Source organism: Electrophorus electricus, chromosome 18 (assembly GCF_041902795.1).
Source record: "Electrophorus electricus isolate QZ-2024a chromosome 18, ASM4190279v1, whole genome shotgun sequence".
NCBI lineage: Eukaryota > Metazoa > Chordata > Actinopteri > Gymnotiformes > Gymnotidae > Electrophorus > Electrophorus electricus.
The window spans coordinates 3,647,721-3,668,027 of record NC_137514.1 but is presented as its reverse complement, the minus strand read 5'-3'; the positions used below and the strand labels follow the sequence as shown (position 1 = coordinate 3,668,027).

Sequence of the window (20,307 nt, the reverse complement as noted above, 5' to 3'; positions counted from 1 at the left end):
CAGAAATGTGCAGAAAGTAGTTTTTAATATATTGTATTGAAAGGAAACAATTACAGTCATCAACATTTTTTGGCAACATAGTGATATTTTCTTATGCACCCTACAGTGAGAAATTCAACTGCAACATATCAATCTCCCATTTTTCTCCTAGCATTCGTGAAACAGTGTGAAACACTTTCAGTGGCATTGTGGCACAAAAAATCGCCCTTCTACTCTCTGCGTCCCAGAGACAAGCTGTAGCCTCACCTCGTGACCAATAAACCAACTGCTAAAATTAGCAGCCCTATGTAAGTTCGCAGGTCAATAACATACATTATTTTCCAGATGTCCCCATATATAGAGAAACCTTCCAAATTTGTCATTTTCCAGGAGGATTTCTTCGATGACTGGTGTGATATACATGCAGAGAATGCTGAAGTGATGCCATGGCCATGAGCAACTGCATATCTTGTGGGCCCTGGGGTCATCCTTATGACATTTTGAGTTGCCTCCCTGCCATGTGTGTCATATGGTAACAGGGAACATGTTATTTTGCCATTTTTTAACAAAAATGTCTCTCTGTTAGCTTGGGGGATTTCTTCTTCATCTGGAGATGATTCATCGTGCTCCGGGTCGTATTCCTCCCCATCTTCTTCTTCAGATACCTCTTCTAAATCATTGATCTCTTGTTATTCCTGGACGTCTGAAAAAATCAGATCTATGACCTGTTGGGCACTGAAGCGTGCACTCATGTCTTCAGCAAAGAGAGAACTGGGAGTACTGTTACCTGCTGCACCTTTTATAGTCTTTCACTGCATTCCCCTTTAGTACACAATGCTTTCAAGAAATGTTTATTTGCTCTGAAATTTTGTTTATTTCATCTGAATTTGATTTTATTCATTATTTGAACTTGAGAGATTTGTGGGGTCATTTATTGTTCTTTTGTAAGTGAAAAATAATTTGTATTTATTTGCGATTGTCAAGTGTGTTATACTGCTTATCTACCATTATGGCTCAGTGCTTTTTCAGTTCGGGGTCTGTAGTGGTGCAGGTGTAACTAGACGAACAGAAGGGGGCGCTGATTCCAAAAGCGTAAAATCATGCATTGAATCTTAATCATGCAGTTCAGTCTTCACAGTGTAAAATGTTGAACTAAAATTGAATATTAAAAAAATGTAGTGGTCAGAGCTAAGTTATGTGTACAGTTATGTCTGTAGAGGTTAATTCTCTATCATCGCCTTCTTGCTGATGTGGTAAATACATATTTTTAAAGATATTTGTCTTTAGTTTAAAGTAAGTTTTAGCCAGAAAGGGCATGCATACCCTCTCAACGGCGGGATCTTGCAGATAAATGTGTTAACCACATCTAGCTTTTCACTTCTGTGCTGCCTCTGTTCTCATCATTTGATATTTGAACATGGTGATCAGTCTCATTATAGAACAGTAAGACTCTTTGTTTAGTTCAGATAAGTTTTAATGCAGCATGAATAGAGATTAACAGAATAGAAATGAACAGAACAGAGATTAACAGAAGAGAGATTAAAAGAATAGAGATTTACAGGTGATTTCTTAGAATTTGATTATGTCTAATCATGAACTAATTTGGAGTGTCAGTATAAAATTACCATTGACAATTCTGTGTATTCTAGTCTCAGGCATAAACTTCATCTAGGCCCATACAGTGGTGTTCTTTACTTCGCAATGATGAACTGCTGTTTATTTAAACATTTTCATCTTTAAAAAGGATGGTGAAAGTGTTTTTTTGTTTGTTTTTTTGTTAAAATACATGGCTGTACCTTGTTACTTCATCCTTGTTTTATGTAAAAGTGCACATAGACCAAGGTCAATTCCAGTATTCCTGTGCTACTGTAAGGAAAAATTCCATATTTTCCTTAACTTGTCCTGCTGATCTCACCATCTGCCTCGCCTGGTCTGGTTGTCCTTGCTCAGGGCCCTGGGGCACATTTCTCAGAATGAGTGACACTGGACGAGTAAAAGCAAATAAATGAATCTTAGTTAAACCTTTATAGCTGGATTTGGTCTGATCAGAAAATAATAAAGGACAAATAATTTGTCAATGTTACAACAGAAATACAAATAATATTATTCACAGTCTACTATGCATTGTCTACTTTTATTCTATTACAAAGCAAAGGTTTCCAAACAACTGGTTAATTTCTGATCACATGACTTCCTCTGTTCACACATAAGTATGATGACTTTAAAATTAGACCAGCTCATGTCACACATGTGAGCAGCACAATAATGTGTATGCACAATAAATTTGTGAGGTCATAGAGGGGATATACACATGCACAAGAAAGTTATAGTTTTTAGAGTTCTATCAGTATCAGATTTCAATTTCTCACTTTGTGTGTGTGTGTGTGTGTGTATATACATATAATAAACGGAGGATGAAAATAACAGTATGGAAAGAATTACAAACTTTTCTTTGCTCCTTTAGTTTTAAACTGTTTATCTACATAACACTGGTCCCTGCCTGAATCATTAGTGCCTTTACATTGTTCAGGCTTCTCCACAATCTTAACTGTGTGATGCAGAATTCCTCTTTCAGTCAAAGACATGTTGGCTATGTGTACGTGCCGCTCATAAATTCCATGGATTCCTTTAAGGTAGTTATGTGCTGGTTATAATTCACATTTAAATCACTCACAAAAGCTCCTGAAACATATGATGCATGAAAGAGGTCATTAGAGGAGTCTGGGCCCCATAAGAGAGTGGGAGTTCTCTTACAGCTTCACTTCTCTCCTCTCTAACTCCAGCAGCTACTGCAGAACACTGAGCTGATTCTGAGCTAAACCACAAAGTGAGAAGAGCTCTGTTAGACTTGTAGCAGTGTGGCGGAGGGGCTAGCAGACATGAGTGACTGTGCACAGGAAACATGGGGCCTTTTCGTCAGAACGAAGTTCACATTTGTGCTAAAGTATATTACACCACCACTGATTAAATGAGTTTGTTCAAGAATACATATGAAGTTGTGTAGTTGCAGTGATGTAACTGTATGTGCTGGAATTGTGTGCAGAAAGATCAGAGAAAGAAAATTAATTATTAGTGACAGCAGTTGCAAAACATTTTGCAAAGTCTGTGTGTCACTGTGCAACATAATCAGAGTTACAAGATACATTTAGACACATACATATTTAAGGATGTTTTCTTAAATGTTATTACATTCATATTTTACTCTTGTGTGGCTGAGCAGTAAAAATCTTTAAAGAGGTGGTTTGTGGTTTAACCCTTGTGTTGTCTTAAGGGTCAAAAATGACCCACCATCACATTTAACTGCCGAGAAAACCCCCTTAATGATCCTTTTTCAACATGAAATTTAAATTGCCATGAAACCTGTACACCTCCAGGGTCCAAAGATTGTCTAAATGTCATTTTTGACCTGCCAGTTATAAAATCATTTACATTCCACAAAAACCACAAAATCACACACACACACACACACACACACACACACACACACACACACACACACACACACACACACACACACACACACACACACAGTGCAGTGATATAAATCAATGAAATAAATGTTTTCTCCACGTGCAGGCATGGCAGTTGCTGCACGTGAAGATTGAGGCCCTGAAACACAGGAATAACACCCACAGAGTACTGTGAGTGAGTGTGTGTGTGTGTCTGAGTCTGCAACAAGGAATTAAATACACCACAGACAGTTCACAAGTTTAAAACCTCAAAGCTGTTTCTTCTGAGTTTATTTTCCTCTGTTCCCACACTGCTGATGAGAGTTTGCACAGTGAGGTAAGAAGAGCTCTTTATTAACTTACATTTGTTTGTTAAATTTCCCTGTAGTCTGTGCTTTTAGTAAATAGCATAAAGGTCAAGAGAACATTACCACTCTTCATGAACTCTCATCCACATATAGTACTAGAGGACTTGGAGTTGGTTTTGGATTTCAGTGGTGTTATGTTTATGTGGTGTGTTTGTGTTCCTGATGGAGAGAGTGTGTGAGTGAAAGGAATGAAAAAGCAAGCAAAAAATGTGTGTATATATATATATATATATATATATATATATATATGGTTTTATTCCTGTTGGAGCCACACCCCCCAGCATTGGTGTCTCTGCCGCAAGAGCCCCAGTCACCACTGGGACAACCTTTTTGTTAACACACAGATTTGAAGTTGTTCAGATTATATGTCTTGCATATGTTTCTATACATGGTCTCTGCCACTTGGTCAGGTCTCTTAATATTTGCTTTCCCTGTAGGCATCTTGTGCTGCTGCTACTCTCAGAGGCTCCTTTGTACAGTCTGCATCTTGTGTGGTGTAATGCACCCCTGTTACAATTAACCTAGTGCTTAGTTCTTGTATTCTTACTACCATGATCAGTGACTCTGTACTGTCCTTCAGTCCTGCCTTTTCCAGACATTGGTAAGATTGTCTTGTCAGCCACTTCTGCTACCTGTCAGTGTTAAATTCCATGTAGGTAATCCTGACCTGACCCCTCTTCTGTGTCCATGGTAACCATGTCCCCTTTCTGACTGGGTAACACCCTCATCAGCTCATCCTTGGGGTCCGGTGCTAAGATGTATTCATGGATATTTTGTGTCACATCCTGAACAGTGGTGTTGAGCCTTCTGTCTGGTGTACAGTCTTTGGTTGTTAGATCTTGGGTGATAATGAAGAAGATTTTGGTGAGTGGTTTGGTAGACTATAGAGTTTACTCTCCCTTCTCTTTCAAGTTCCTTGTCTAGTCAGATTGCCCTGCAGTGATATGACCTCTGGTGCTAAGAGTCCTGGGTCAAGTCAACTCCTCCATTACAGTGCTGCAACATTTCATGGGAAAAAATCTGCAATACACTGAGTGTGATTTAGCTTTTTACGATCAATGTGTTTGCTCACCTTTAAGTTTTGAGATTTAGAATTTATATTAGGAATGAAGAGTTCTACTGGAATTCAACACATAGTGCCTGTAAGTTCCAACATTATTTTTCAAACCCTTTGTAACCTTTTGAGGAAAGTAGTGAGGCATGACTGAAAAGTAATAAAATGTACATTTAATGAAGTAACTAATAGACAAAGCAGGAGTTAACTGAAGGGAACATGGAACATAAATCAAAAAGATTTCAAAAGGGCAAAAGGATAAAATATTCATTGTGGTTTGCTAGATTTTTTTTGGAATAGAGAAGGTCACTGTGAAACATTGACTGGAGATGCCTGTGCGCTTAAATAAAGCGATTGAAACAAAGTACATATATGTGTGATGACCAGTCAGTGGGTGATTGGAAACAAGATGGAAGTGATTGGGTGGTCCAATTGGTTGAAGGACAGGTGACTGACAGATTGGAGTTGTCTGATTGGCTGGGTGTCAAAGAGTGGTTATGAGTGGGTGATTGTGTGTGTGTGTGTGTGTGTGTGTGTGTGTGTGTGTGTGTGTGTGTGTGTGTGTGTGTGTGTGTGTGTGTGTGTGGGTGTGGGTGTGGGTGTGGGTGTGTGTGTGTGCACATGTTTGACTGGGTGACACCATTCTTCATCTTTTGGGTGGGATGAGAATAGACCTCCTAGAACAGACCTGAACAACAAGCTCTCACTACTTACAGTTTGGCCACTTCAGTCTTCTACACTGCTTAGGACATAACAAAACTTTTATTAATAAAATATGTATCTGATTTATGACTGTTTAAATACATTTGTATGTACTGCTGAGATGAGGTGTTAAAATAGTTGAATTTGTTTTTATTTTGTTAAAGTTGGTAGAATGGTTTTGTGTTTTTATTCTTATCACAATTGCTTTCAAATTGTTCATTTACAGTCTGGACAAGGATTCCTCTAAATCCTTTTGTGATTCAATCTAGACTAAATAGCCCTCAAGAAATAAAACTGAATTGAAATGAGATGACAAGAGCCAAATCTCCTCAGTAATACAGTTGTTTGAAATAATGTAAACAGGTGGAGAAATGTGATGAACTCAGCTGTGTTGTGTGCTGTTGTGTGTCTGTGCAGGTTTGTTTAATGATGTCACTCAGAACTCCTCTTCTAACTCTCACTCTCATCTCTCTGTTCATGTCTCTGGGTAAGACTGCAGTCTTCATCAAAATTGTATTTTTCTTTGTAAAATTTCCAAAACTGTTGAAACCTGCACAAATATTAGGAAAATTCTCATATCTAGTATAAAGATTTTCTGACACACTGTTCCCATTTAATGAAGTTAATTTACATTGTTTACCAAAGCCCCCACATCCCCCACACCACTGCTACAGAGCTTACTGAGTGCTTTGTGGTTTTTGTCAAGTTTAGGGCAGTCTTAGATTAAGAGCACACTGTGGTAAGATTAAAATTCACAACCCCACTATAACTACAAAGTGCAGATATATTTTTGTTTGTTTTTCTCTTTACTCAACCTCATATATTATGTGACTGAGCGTTAAGTTGTTCAGAGTCACTAGTGTCCACTTCTCCCAAGCTCCTCCCCCACCCTGCAACAAGCTCTTTTCACTTTGTGGTTTAGCTCAGAATCAGCTCAGAGTTGTGCATTAGCTGCTGGAGTTAGAGAGGAGAGAAGTGAAGCTGTAAGATAACTCCCACTCTCTTATGGGTCCCAGACTCCTCTAATGACCTCTTTCATGCATCATATGTTTCAGGGGTTGATGGAACAGAATGGAGTGTGAAGTACAAAGAAACTGAAATATGTGCTTTAAAGGGGTCCACAGTGTTTATCAATGGCACTTACACAAAGCCAGCAAAGTTTAATGTGAAAGAGGAATTTTGGGTCACAGAGAATTTCAATGGACATGAGGACAAGCCTGTATATTGCAGACCCACTAATGCCTCAGGCAGAGTCCAGTGTTATGTAGATAAACAGCAACACTTCTCCCTCAAACTGATTAATGTAACGAAGGAGGATGAACATGACTATCGCTTCAGAATCAAAACAAATGTAGCCAATGAAAAATGGCTGGGAGATCCTGTTAAGACCAGTGTCACAGGTGGGTTAAATCTTTAAGTCCCAGTTTTCTAACTGTGATGTCCCTTTACCCAGAGAAATTTGAGTCTTGAAGTTCATTAATGCCTATTTTTAACTATGATGCACATTCTCACTTCATGTAAAGGTGTTTGAGTTTAATTAAGCTGATTATTGAGAGTTGTTAAACTGATTAAGGGTTACTCTGATATACTAGTTGTACTACACAATTTGTTTCTCTTATTTTTTAACAAATTCAAGACAGTTTCATGACAGCAGAATAATTTTCTTAATTGCTTGAAGTTTTTCTGGATGATTATAAAGTCTAATTGTGATCGATTTCCATTCGTTTGGTTTGATGATTCTCTCATTGTCTTAGAGCTCCTTGTGAACACTCTTCTTGAAGTAATAGAGAGAGAAGCAGCAGTTCTGACGTGTGCAACCAGCTGCAGTCTGACTGACAGTCCAACATTCATCTGGTACAAAAATGGACGTCCTTTATCGTCCAATACAAACCCACTCCACCTGCGACCAGTCAGCAGTGAGGATGCAGGCAGTTATATGTGTGCTGTAAGAGGATATGAACATCTCCCCTCTCCTGCTCAAACTCTCACTGTCAGATGTGAGTTTACAATGTTGGTTTCATTATATGATTATCTGATTATTGCTAAGTTCATTTGATTGCCAAGTTCAGTTCATTTCTCAGTTAAAATCTAAAAAATACAATGAGGTAGTAAAGTCTTATTAGAATTATATATATATATATATATATATATATATATATATATATATATATATATATATATATATATATATATATATATATATATATAAAACATTTGAAATCCTGTGTTTTGTAAAGGTTCAATAAAGAAAATACCTCCTCTGGTGATTAAATAATTCCATTATTTCCTGGTTTTTAGATCCTCCAAAGAATGTATCAGTGTCCATCAGTCCCTCTGGTGAAATAGTGGAGAACAGTTCTGTGACTCTTAGCTGCAGCAGTGATGCCAACCCACCTGTGCAGAACTACACCTGGTTTAAAGAAGGAGTAACCTCACCTGTAGGATCTGGAGAGACTTACAACATCACCATCAGCTCCAATAGCAGCACCTGGTACTACTGTGTAGCTCAGAATGAACACGGGATGCTGAAATCAGCTTCAATACATGTCACTTTAAAGGGTGAGACAGACAGACAGTTGTTTCATTTTTCATTCATCAGTTCATTAACGTATTCATTTGCTAATCACATTATGAAAGCCCTATATTGTGTGTAGGAACAATAGTGTGCATATGTCTGTTTCTCTCAGCAGATCACTTCTACATTTTGCCTGTAGCTCTTGGAGTCGGCCTCTGTGGGATTGTATTTCCGCTCTCAATAGTTTTATTTATGAAGAGAGAAAGTTTAAGAAGGTAAAGTGAAAGATGTTAATATAAGTTACATGTATAAATGATAACTTTATAGTACCTTATTTCTGTTCCTTTCCAAAAGCACTTTATTAATATGGGAAATCTTGAAAATATGACTAATATCATAAATGCAATATTATGAATATTAATGTTTATTCTCTGTTTTCTGTTTGGATGAACACTGACATTTGGGGATTTTTGAGCTCAGAGGCAAGAGGCAAAAGAGAAATACAGATGAATCTGATTATGGGGTGAGCTATCACAGAAATCCAGATATATTTGTCAATAAGGAGTCTTAAACCTGCTAGAGTTCATATAATTCATGTCATGACAAATCAGAGCCTTGTAATGACAGTGTCAGTCTTAGTTCTGTATCTTTAGCATTTGTTTATGTCAGAGTGAGAGCTCCATCTGAAATGCAGACTGTCAACAACAAAATAACATTAGTGGATAAACTCCAGTGAAACCTTAGCTATTAAGCTATTCAGTGTTTCTCATTAAACTGCACATCATTAACTCTGTGCTTCACAGAATGCCGGCCTCAAGCCATGTCATACCTGTGACACTTCCACATCCAGCTCTCCTGTTTATGAGAATACTGCAGTGAGTTCATCATATCAGTTACATCACAGTTATAGAACTCGGTTACAACTCTAGAATCTTGATAGTACTCTAGAATCTTTTTTAAGATGGGATGTGTAAAGCTCGTCATTTTTACTGAATACTGGACGAATACTACGATACACAGCTTTCTTACATTACCATAACTATGTAGAATCCACAGGAATAAATTATTAAATTTAGATATGCCAAAACAAGCAGGGTTTTTTGTTTTCTTTTCTTTCAATTTGTTAAGCCATATGAAGATTTTCAGTGATTACTGCAAAAAAATGTTGCAGCCTTTCTTTTTTTTTTTTTTTTTTGTACTGATGGAAAATAACCATGGTCTTATTCTGGAAATATAAATCATTAATAAATCTAAGTAATTTATTATTTGTTAATTCAATTTTTATCTAGTCCATTAATTTTAATCCAGTTAAAATACTTGAATGCAGTTTCCTCAAAAGCATCATGATGTTTATATCTTGTTCAGTATGTGTACTCAGGGATTCTCACTCTAGCAATCTGAACTACAATGAAAATAGAACAAAATAATGTAAGATGAGCTCGAACCCAGGTGATGACACCGACAGCCTACTGGGTGAGGAACCACGCCGAGCGTGGGAAAAGGGATAACCAAGGACACCACAGGAAGGATGGCAGCCCTGATGCCCTGGGGATAATCAAACTAAAACTTCCCAAACAAAACCAGAAAACAGGGAGCAGCTGTAATGGCTAAGGGGAGGCTTAGGAGAGAGACAGATTTGAGGGGGAAAACTGGAGAAGGGAGGAGACGTAAAAAGACAGACACCCTCGCAGCACAGAAGTGAGGTGTCACACAAGGACTCACAGACCTCAATACCCAGAACTTGGCTCAGAACTTTGGCAAAGACCCAGCACTGGGTCACTGGGCTTATATAGACCTAGCCCAGCTTTTGGGCGTTAAGCCTAATTAGTGGCGTGCCTGACTCAAGACCTCCCTCTGGTGGTCGGAGGAGGCCTCGGCCTGGCACCGACCCTTACAAATAAGGTTACAAAACAACAAAAGCTCCATCATGTAAGGATTAGATCCACACTACCAGCACCTATAAGACTGACAAAAAATAATTCCTTTAAACTCTTTATCATGGACTTATTAGCTAATAGCTGTTGTTAAACATCATGGCACCAAAATATATGACAGCTTAATGAAAGACACTCTGACCTGCTAGTTAAATTAAAAACAGGAGGCAATGGAAAAAGAGTCTGGCTTGCCTATTTACCCTTGTAAAAAATCAAACAAGCAAAAAAACAGGGTTCCATTGACTCAAGTCTTTCAACAGTGGGACAAAACATGAGGGTCTCGTCTGGAGCATCCATTAGTTCTGTGGGAGTTAATGGGCTGCACATCTCCTTCCCACAAAACCTTCCTTCAGTGTGTTACACCTGTCACTGACTGTGGAATACATTTTCACCATCAATTTGTGAATATTCCCAACTCACAATTTAATCTTCTGGGTTATGACATAATGTCTAAATTAGATATCACCCATTATACCAGATGTCTCTAGTATAAAAAATATAATTTCCGACACACACACACACTCTTCACCGTGGTTGATCTTTGCTCTGCCTTCTTTAGTATCCCTGTGCAGGCCGACACAGCCCATTTTTTGCTTTTTATATTCAGAAATAAACAATTATCCTGCACTAGCTTAACTCGGACTAGGTTGATGGGGCTTTCAGACCTGTGGGATTCCTATTGGAATTTATGGCACCAGGTCTTCCTGTGTGTTCACACTCTGTGGCTGCTGCTGCTGCTGAGAAAATACTAGTCATCAGATCTCCAAGGTGTTAAACACATCAGCCACACAACATGACAGCTCAGAGGTGTAGCGTCTGTGAAACATTTTGACATGAACTAGTAGTTTGACTGTTAAACACTCTTCTCTGCAGGGCTCTTCAGCCTTCATGCTGCATCAATCTGTCTCTCCTGAATTCAGCTTGGATACTGGAGGAACACAGTGGTTTGCTCTTATTCATACATGTAATCTGTTCAAAGATAAGCCTCTGATTATTTACAACTTCATTGGTCATTATTTGTGAACATTACACTTTCCTTCCACACAAAGAGAAAATGAAAATATATTCACTGTAATTGCTAATCCCCCCTTTGACAGAGGCAAAACACAGCTCATAACATGCAAACCTCATCTGAATGAGATCAAATGCAGACCTCAGCTGAATCAGATCAAATGCAGACCTCAGTTCAGTCAGCAAATATAAGTTGATGTCGCTTGCATGAAAGATGGGTTACATCCATGTGGGTTAAAGAATGTAAAACAGAAAGCAGGTAATTACAAAAACATTTCTCTAGATGGCAGTGTAAGATAAGCATGGGTAATTTTGCATATGTATAAAGTAGGAGTACTGTCCAAGGTTCTGAAAATAGCAGCTCTAGGGTGCAGGAGCTTATTTGAGTTCAAGAGTGCTGCGTCAAATATAACTGGCATCCACTTAATACCACAATGAAAAAAAGGTTTGCTGGTTCAAGCCCCAACATTGCCAAGCTGCCACTGTTAGGCCCCTGAGAAAGGCACGTAATCCTCAATTGCTTGAATTGTAGTCTGTCACAAATGTAAGATGTGAACCTGATCAGCATACAGCTTGACACTCAGCACCCCCTGCACTTCACAATCCAGTTTTGATGCTTTCAAAGGTTGTGTGGCAAATTGGTTGTGTGGGAAATTGCTAGGATATGCCTCCTCTTATATCTTAGCTGATGTAATCTGCATTTCTCTGTACAGTTAGAAGGCTCCACTAATGTAATACTCCCATGTCATGCTTCCCCTATTCTAGCATAGCAATACCCTTGGCAACCTGCCTCATGTCTTTGTTTTGATTTCGAGGTTTAGTTTCTTGTTTCATTTTTCTCTACCCCTTATTAGTTTCAGGTGTTTCTTATTATCCTCTTGTTAGCCTGTGTATTTAAGGCCTGTGTTGGCCATGTTTCATCACTGGTCATTGAGTTCCTCTATGATATCTTGTCTGGTTGTTGTGATCATCCTGTATAATATATTGGTCTGCGTTCTCTGGTCAGTGTTTCCCACTTATATCTCTGTGTTGTGTTTGTTATTGTATTCCAGATCTGTTCTATTCAGTTGTTCATCTCTGGACTGTAATTCTGACATACATCTCTAACACTCAGTATAAATCTCTACTCAGCATTTGTGTCTGCCCTCTATTGCTCTGCTTTACCGTTTCCACTGTGAAGGTGAGCACTCCATCTTAAAATCCCTCTTTCTAAAATCAAAATATAAAGTTTGCTGTGTAGCTGCTTATAACTTTTCAAATGATTTGGCTTGTTCAAATTCTTATGCATTTGTGATTTGCAGTGGTTTCATCCATGTCATCCATTGAAATGATCTGTACTAAAAAACTTTGCCAAATTAACAGTAACTTTAATAGTATCATTATGAATTCTCGAATAAATTGCTTTAATAAATAGTGATGTAACATACTTCTAGCTCAAACTTGAACTTGTTTCTGATTATCACATACCACATTTCCTGTGTAAAGAGTCACTAATTTCTGCTAATTCTGAAGCCCTTCTCCCACCCTGCTACAAGGCTTATGGATCTCCTCCCACTTTGGGGTTTAACTCAGAAGAGAGGAGAGAAGTGAAGCTATAAGATAACCCCCACTCAATTATGGGGCCCAGACTTCTCTAATGACCTCTTTCATGCATCATATGTATGTTTCAGGAGTCTTTGGAACAAAATGGAGTGTGAAGTACAACCAAACTGAAACATGTTTTACAAGGGTCTATAGTGTCTTTGAATGGCACTTATACATACCCAAAACACCTTGAAGTGAAAGAGGAATTTGGGATCACAGAGATAGGATAGAAGTGTTGTTTATCTCAGACTGAATAATGTAACAGAGGAGGATGAATGTAACTACTACTTCTGATTCAGGACAAATGTACACAAAGAAAAATGGCTGGGAGATCCTGTCAAGGTCATAGGTGGGTTAAATCCAGGATTCCCCATTTTCTCACTGTGATGCACAGTGTCCCTTTGCCCAGAGGAATTTGAGTGTTGAAGCTCATTTATGACTATGTTGGGCCATAATATTATACTCAAAGTCACAGGTGAGATGATCACCATTTTCTAACTGTGATGCACATTTGCACTAAAGGGGTTTGAGGGTAATTAAGCTGATTAATGAGTTGTTAAAGCTAATTTTGGGCTATGCTCATATATTCTTTGTACTACACAATTTGATTTTAGCAAATGCCAAAACAGTTTCAAATTAAAGTAAACAAAAGAAAGGTGACCGCAATATCATGTTATTTTTTGCCTGATATTTTCCTGCATGATTTAAAGGATCTTCTAATTCTTCTAGCCCTCCATTAGTATCTCATTGTACAAGAGCTCCTTGTGAACACTCCTTCTGAAGTGACAGAGAGAGAACATTCATACAACATTCAACTGGTACAAAAATGGACGTCCTTTATCCTCTAATACAAACCCACTCCACCTGCAGCCAGTCAGCAGTGAGGATGCAGGCAGTTATATGTGTGCTGTAAGAGGATATGAACATCTCCCCTCTCCTGCTCAAACTCTCACTGTCAGATGTGAGTTTACATTGTTTGATTATATAATATAAACTATTACTAAATGAATTTCACAGTTAAAATGTAAAACACAATGAAACACGAAAGAGTCACTAAATCTTCAACATGTATAGATGTCAGACCCTCGCTGGTACACAGGCAGCCCTTACAGACCACATCCACCAATCACTGCACACATTCACTTCCCCAATCCAAATCACCTGTTTACTTGAATAATCACCTAGACCAAGACCTCATTTATCTGCACCCTATTTAAACCCCACAGGTGCCTGAGTTCAGTGCGTTACAATGATGGCCCCTTGTCTCAAGTTAAAGGCTCTGCTTAGTAAGTTACTTTAAAAATGTATTTTCTGTCTTTGGTTGCATTTGGGAATTAAACAATTATGCTCCTCACTTGCACCTTGCTCTTGTTTCATGACGTCACAATAGAATATCTTTAATTTGAGACATTTTATTATCAAATTCGTTCTTTACATGGTGTTATTTATGCCTGATTTAAGGTGAAAACATTAGTAATGGTAGCACAACCATACATCATCTCCATCTCCAAAATCAGTTCTTAGAACAGTGGATAATGCAAGTTCAAATACAAGTCAGCTAATGAACGTTTATATAGACACTACACAGCTGTAACTACATGGTTTTGTATCACTGGTTGATGTTTACCATAACTGTAGTCTCCCTGTTCCTCCTTTCAGGCAGAATATGCTATATTCATTTCTTCACATTCTCTCCTTTTGTGGGTATTAGATCCTCCAAATAATGTCTTTTTATCCATCTGTGAAATAGTGAAGTGACTCTGACTTGCAACAATGCCACCCCACCTGTGCAGAACTACACCAGATATAAAGAAGGAGGAACCAACCTACACAAAAGAAAATACACACAAAACTAAATTTACTCCCTAAGTGGAAAACTGATCAAACCACATCCCAAAACAAAATGGCAGTCACTCCCTACTTACCAGTGACCACTCAACAAAAGGAAAAAGTTGAATATATACAAATGTACAACTGCAGACTAACTATTAGAGCAGACAAGAGTAAAGTGAAAACTGGAAGCAAGGTCATACACCAGGTCAACTATCATGAACTCTCTCTCTCTCTCTCTCTCTCTCTCTCTCTCTCTCTCTCTCTCTCTCACACACACTATTTCTGTTTTGTATTTTAATTCTCTGCTTCACAGAATGTAAAAAGTGAATTTTTGATTTTATTAGATTATTATAAATAATGCTGCACCTAATCTATCAATAGGATTACTGAAGTAATAAGCACACTTTTCTACTCAAACAAAGAAAACCCACGAGCATCTTTCTGCTGAACCATCAGTGTGGACATGTAGGTTTCTTCAATCAGTTTTGTGTTCCACATTTGTAGTTCTCAGAAAACCTTGCGGTTTAAGCTACAGATCAAAATGAGGTCTAACTTTTCTGGTGGAAATTCTACTGGAAATCAACACATTGTGACTAAAAGTTATTCATTTGTATTCCAAATCTTTCTTTACATATTTTGGGTGTTTACCATTAAATAGGAGCTGTATTTTATTTAGAAAAAAGGTACAAAAAACAAGTTAATGAATACTGGAAATATACAGTACACAGCTTTCTTAGGCATTAGGCTACTTTACATTGTCATAACTATATAGAATCTGCAGGAATAGATTATTATTAATTTTAGATAACACAAAAATGTGATTTTATTTTCATTTTGTTATGACATTTGAATGAGCGTGCATGTGTGTGTGTGTCCATTGTTATTCCAAATATCCTTGTATTCTGATATTTTTTCCTGTGTGTCCTTTTATAGGCCTTGAGGAAACACCACTAAGAGAATCATCCCTGAGAAATATCACACTTGCAGCTATGGTCCAATTGTAACGTTTACTGCAGTAACGTTTACTAGGCGAGAAGCAAAATGCCAACGCAGGAGGCTTTTAATGAACAAAGGAAACAAAACATGAGAGGCTAACAAACAGAGACACGGGAAAACACTGAGACAAATTAACACACGAACTAAGCAAACAGCAAAACAATGACAAGGTCAGTGACAGTGACAACAACTAGAAACTTAACCGAACATGCCAAAATAACTGACAAACTGGAAGACAAAACAAAGCCAGGGCTTAAATAACCAAGACTTATAAACTAACCAGACACAGGCGAACATCATTACAGGTGGAGATACAGACCAGAGAGCGGAACAGATTAAAATAAAACAAGCACTGGGAAAGAGGAACAGGTAAAAGGAATGACAGGCATAGAGAAAACGAAACTAAGGAACGGAACAACCAGGAAGTAAAGGAAAACAAAGACACGACAGGGAAATCATGTAAACAGGGATGCCAGAAGGGGGCCCATACGTGACACCAGTGCAGTCAAAAGAGTGAGAAATAGAGAGGGGAATAATAAATTTAACATGTAGTTTCCTTCAGCAGAAAAGCTTTTCAGTGTTTTACATTAATGATTAATACTCAGAAAATGTTAAAATAAAAGCGTCCTTTGCATTTTTATTGCAAGGATGAAAAATAACCTTCTTATTATTTTGCTAATCTAAATAATTAAATTAACCTCATCACTACTATTTTAATACTATATTCATTCATTCATTCATTCACTCATCCCTTCATTCATTCATTCATTTAGTCCATTTATTTTAATGCAGTTTCCTCCAAAGCATAGTAATGAAATCTAAGGGCATTTTCTCAGTTTTTGAATATTTTAATAAAAAGCTGCAAACGAGTAGCTCTGCACACTCCTCTTTCTGTCATACTCTAACATCCCTGTTTATGTGTGTAAGTCCATTCAGATTGGTTGGTCAGTCCTGACGTAACATGACGCTGTCAAAATTTAATTTAGTTCTAGAGTGGGAATCTCTGAGAACACGTCCTTTTGGGGGGAACTACATCTGAGTGTTTTAACTGGCACAGTGTATATATGATGTTAAGTATTTGGTTGGTCAGTTCTTAGTGAGGAATCTGGTTGCATCCAGATTGTGAACCTCAGGCACCTGAAGAGAGCGTCTGAGCTGCAGTGAGACACAGAGTCAGTTTGTAGTTAGATAGTATGTGTAATTTATAGACTACCTGTGTTTGACAAGAAGAGCAAGCACAGGGAAAAAAGAGGAAGAACAATAACAAAGGCAAATGTGGTCTTTGGCAAGCAAAGCAGGCATCAAATGAAGAAGTTACATGGTAGCAGAATATGTGGACTTAGGTCAGCATTATTTCTTATACTTGTAAGCATGCATAGAGAGAAAACAGATACATTTTATTCTTACTTTGCTGTCTTTTACTGTAGCAGAATAACAACAGAGAATAAAAAGGCAAAAAATTCCAGTCAAGGCCAGTTTATCTGGAGAAATTTCCTGGTCTGACCACACCTTTTACATGTGGCAAATATTCATTTCTCCTGGAAGTGATATGCAGATTATTTACAAAAATATGAAATCACCTTTGCCATTGGTTAAATCAGTTACATTTAGCTGACACTTTTATACAAAGTGACTTACAATTATGACTGAGTACAACTTGAGGGTTAAGGGATTTACTCAGGAGCCCCAGCAGTGTCAACCTGGCAGCGGTGGGGCTTAAACCAGCAACCTTCTGTTTACAAATGAAGTACCTGAACCACTGAGCTACCACTGTCCAATCATCCTTTGTTAGTAGTAATAACAAGCCAAGTTAATTAGAAACATGAGGTATTGAGTACACAGCTATCTAACAGGAGCCAGGAGCCAGTCCAAACAGGAGCCAGTCCAAATGCGCGTAGTTTACATCGAACAACTCTGACATCCTCGTGTTGTTAAGTGAAATGACACTGATGGTGTGGTGACAGTGTGACTTTCCCAGGAACAGCAGAATGGGGGATGGAGTTCTAGCAGAAGGGTGACTCCCTATGCGGATATGACCCATTTAACAACAGGTACATTGGGGTGTTTTTCCATCTGCTGGACAGGGAGAGGCACACCACACAGTACTGGTGCTCTGTCACATTTACAGCTATTTCCAGGGACAAGGCACACACGATGTTCCCTTTGCACCATAGGAGGCCCTTCAGTCTGAACATCAGCATAATAAGATTCAACATGGATTACCTGCATACAGACATACAACAAAACACACATAGAGACAATAGTACACCCTAACTGGGGGCCTCTTTAATCTACTAGCATATATCAACAGAGGCTGAGCATCAGTTAGTACAGCTGTTTGGATTATCACAATAACAGTAGTGGATTGTGTGTAGTGAGCCTCAACAAATCTCCTAGGAAGCAAACATTCGATTATGAAACTGTCATGAAACTGTCTTGAATTTGTTAAAAAATAATAGAGAAACAAATTGCGTAGTACAACTAATATATCAGAGTAACCCTTAATCAGTTTCACAACTCTCAATAATCATCTTAATTAAACTCAAATGCCTTTGCATGAAGTGAGAATGTGCATCATAGTTAAAAATAGGCATTAATGAACTTCAAGACTCAAATTTCTCTGGGTAAAGGGACATCACAGTTAGAAAACTGGGACTTAAAGATTTAACCCACCTGTGACACTGATCTTAACAGGATCTCCCAGCCATTTTTCATTGGCTACATTTGTTTTGATTCTGAAGCGATAGTCATGTTCATCCTCCTTCGTTATATTAATCAGTTTGAGGGAGAAGTGTTGCTGTTTATCTACATAACACTGGACTCTGCCTGAGGCATTAGTGGGTCTGCAATATACAGGCTTGTCCTCATGTCCATTGAAATTCTCTGTGACCCAAAATTCCTCTTTCACATTAAATTTTGCTGGCTTTGTGTAAGTGCCATTGATAAACACTGTGGACCCCTTTAAAGCACATATTTCAGTTTGTTTGTACTTCACACTCCATTCTGTTCCAAAAATCCCTGAAACATATGATGCATGAAAGAGGTCATTAGAGGAGTCTGGGCCCCATAAGAGAGTGGGAGTTCTCTTACAGCTTCACTTCTCTCCTCTCTAACTCCAGCAGATACTGCAGAACTCTGAGCTGATTCTGAGCTAAACCACAAAGTGAAAAGAGCTTGTAGCAGGGTGGGGGAGGAACTTGGGGAGAAGTGGACACTAGTGACTCTGAACAACTTAACGCTCAGTCACATAATATATGAGGTTGAGTAAAGAGAAAAACAAACAAAAAATATATCTGCACTTTGTAGTTATAGTGGGGTTGTGAATTTTAATCTTACCACAGTGTGCTCTTAATCTAAGACTGCCCTAAACTTGAGAAAAACCGCAAAGCACTCAGCAAGCTCTGTAGCAGTGGTGAGGGGGATGTGGGGGCTTTGGTAACCAATGTAAATTAACTTCATTAAATGGGAACACTGTGTCAGAAAATCGTTATACTAGATATCAGAATTTTCTGTTATCAGAATTTGTGCGGGTTTCAACAGTTTTGGAAATTTTACAAAGAAAAATACAATTTTGATGAAGACTGCAGTCTTACCCAGAGACATGAACAGAGTGATGAGAGTGAGAGTTAGAAGAGGAGTTCTGAGTGTCATCATTAAACAAACCTGCACAGACACACAACAGCACACAACACAGCTGAGTGCATCACATTTCTGCTTCTGTTTACACTGTTTCAAATATCAGTCAGACTGATCTGATGACACAACTGTATTACTGAGGAGGTTTGGCTCTTGTCATCTCATTTCAATTCAGTTTTATTCCTTGAGGGCTATTTATTCTGGATTGAATCACAAAAGGATTTAGAGGAATCCTTGTCCAGACTGTAAATGAAAAAGGTGAAAGCAGATGAGATAAGAATAAAAACACAAAATAATTCTACCAACTTTAACAAAATAAAAACAACTTCAACTATTTTAACACCTCATCTCAGTATTACATACACATGTATTTACACTGTCATAAATCAAGTACACATTGTATTAATAACAGTTTTGTTATGTCCTAAGCAGTGTAGAAGACTGAAGTGGCCAAACTGTATGTAGTGAGAGCTTGTTGTTCAGGTCTGTTCTAGGAGCTCTATTCTCATCCCACCCAAAAGATGAAGAATGTTGATACCAAGCCAGCCAAACACACACACACACACACACACACACACACACACACACATACGCGCGCACACGCACACACGCGCACGCGCACACACACACACTCTTTGTCACCCAGCCAATCAGACACCTCCAGTCCGTCACTCACCTGTTCTTCAACCAATCGTAGCACCCAATCACGTTTCCAATCACCCACTTACTGATCATCACACATATTACATATATTGTTTCACTCTCTTTATTTAAGCCCCTTATGCGCTAACGCTCCCTAGCAAGCCCAAACTGGCATACTCAAATAAATTATTGATAACATCGAATATTCTTAAAGTACAGTACATTGATCAACATAACATTTCTTAGGACTAATACAAGTACCTGCTTACCGATTTGCAGCCGTCTACATGCATCAGATCGCCACAAATCCCACGCTCGGGTAAATTTCCACAATGTGGCCTTTTAAAACATTCTTCCGCTTTAAGATAAGTTCTTTTGTCATAGAAAGTTAAATTACCATCAAAACAACTGTGTGAGATGTTTAGATGGTTAAATGGTATACAGAGTGTTAATAAAGTTATTTAATTCCGTGCTCACTTCTTTGCGTAAAAACACGCGTTCAGTTCCTTCGTAAGCAAACCCAAACTACGCAGCCTTTGTTTAACTCTAACTGCACGTTACTTACGTAAAATTATTAATGAATAGAGCGTTAGACCCCCCCCCC

At 38.2% G+C, this 20,307-nt stretch overlaps 1 protein-coding gene and 2 long non-coding RNA genes across 4 annotated transcripts; 2 read left to right on the top strand and 1 right to left on the bottom strand.

Annotated features, from left to right (window-relative positions):
* Nucleotides 1-1,431: 1,431 nt before the first annotated feature.
* LOC145651951 (uncharacterized) lies at nt 1,432-20,238 on the bottom strand. 2 transcript variants are annotated; one of them, XR_014118130.1, is made up of 3 exons: nt 19,973-20,238; nt 19,019-19,088; nt 1,432-1,962 (listed from the first exon to the last, which is right to left on the bottom strand). It is a non-coding gene; the product is annotated as an uncharacterized LOC145651951 (long non-coding RNA). The 2 variants fall into 2 exon arrangements; XR_014118129.1 differs by lacking the exon at nt 1,432-1,962 and adding an exon at nt 18,310-18,443.
* LOC145652093 (B-cell receptor CD22-like) lies at nt 5,976-9,186 on the top strand. The gene is made up of 7 exons (XM_081701554.1): nt 5,976-6,039; nt 6,608-6,952; nt 7,307-7,598; nt 7,882-8,111; nt 8,243-8,342; nt 8,548-8,590; nt 8,871-9,186. Exons 1-7 carry the CDS (start codon nt 5,979-5,981, stop codon nt 8,994-8,996), a joined length of 1,197 nt encoding a protein of 398 aa, XP_081557680.1. The 5' UTR covers nt 5,976-5,978; the 3' UTR covers nt 8,997-9,186.
* Nucleotides 12,065-15,750, top strand: LOC145651953 (uncharacterized). The gene is made up of 5 exons (XR_014118132.1): nt 12,065-12,192; nt 12,683-12,945; nt 13,326-13,557; nt 13,823-13,882; nt 15,363-15,750. It is a non-coding gene; the product is annotated as an uncharacterized LOC145651953 (long non-coding RNA).
* Nucleotides 20,239-20,307: the final 69 nt, after the last annotated feature.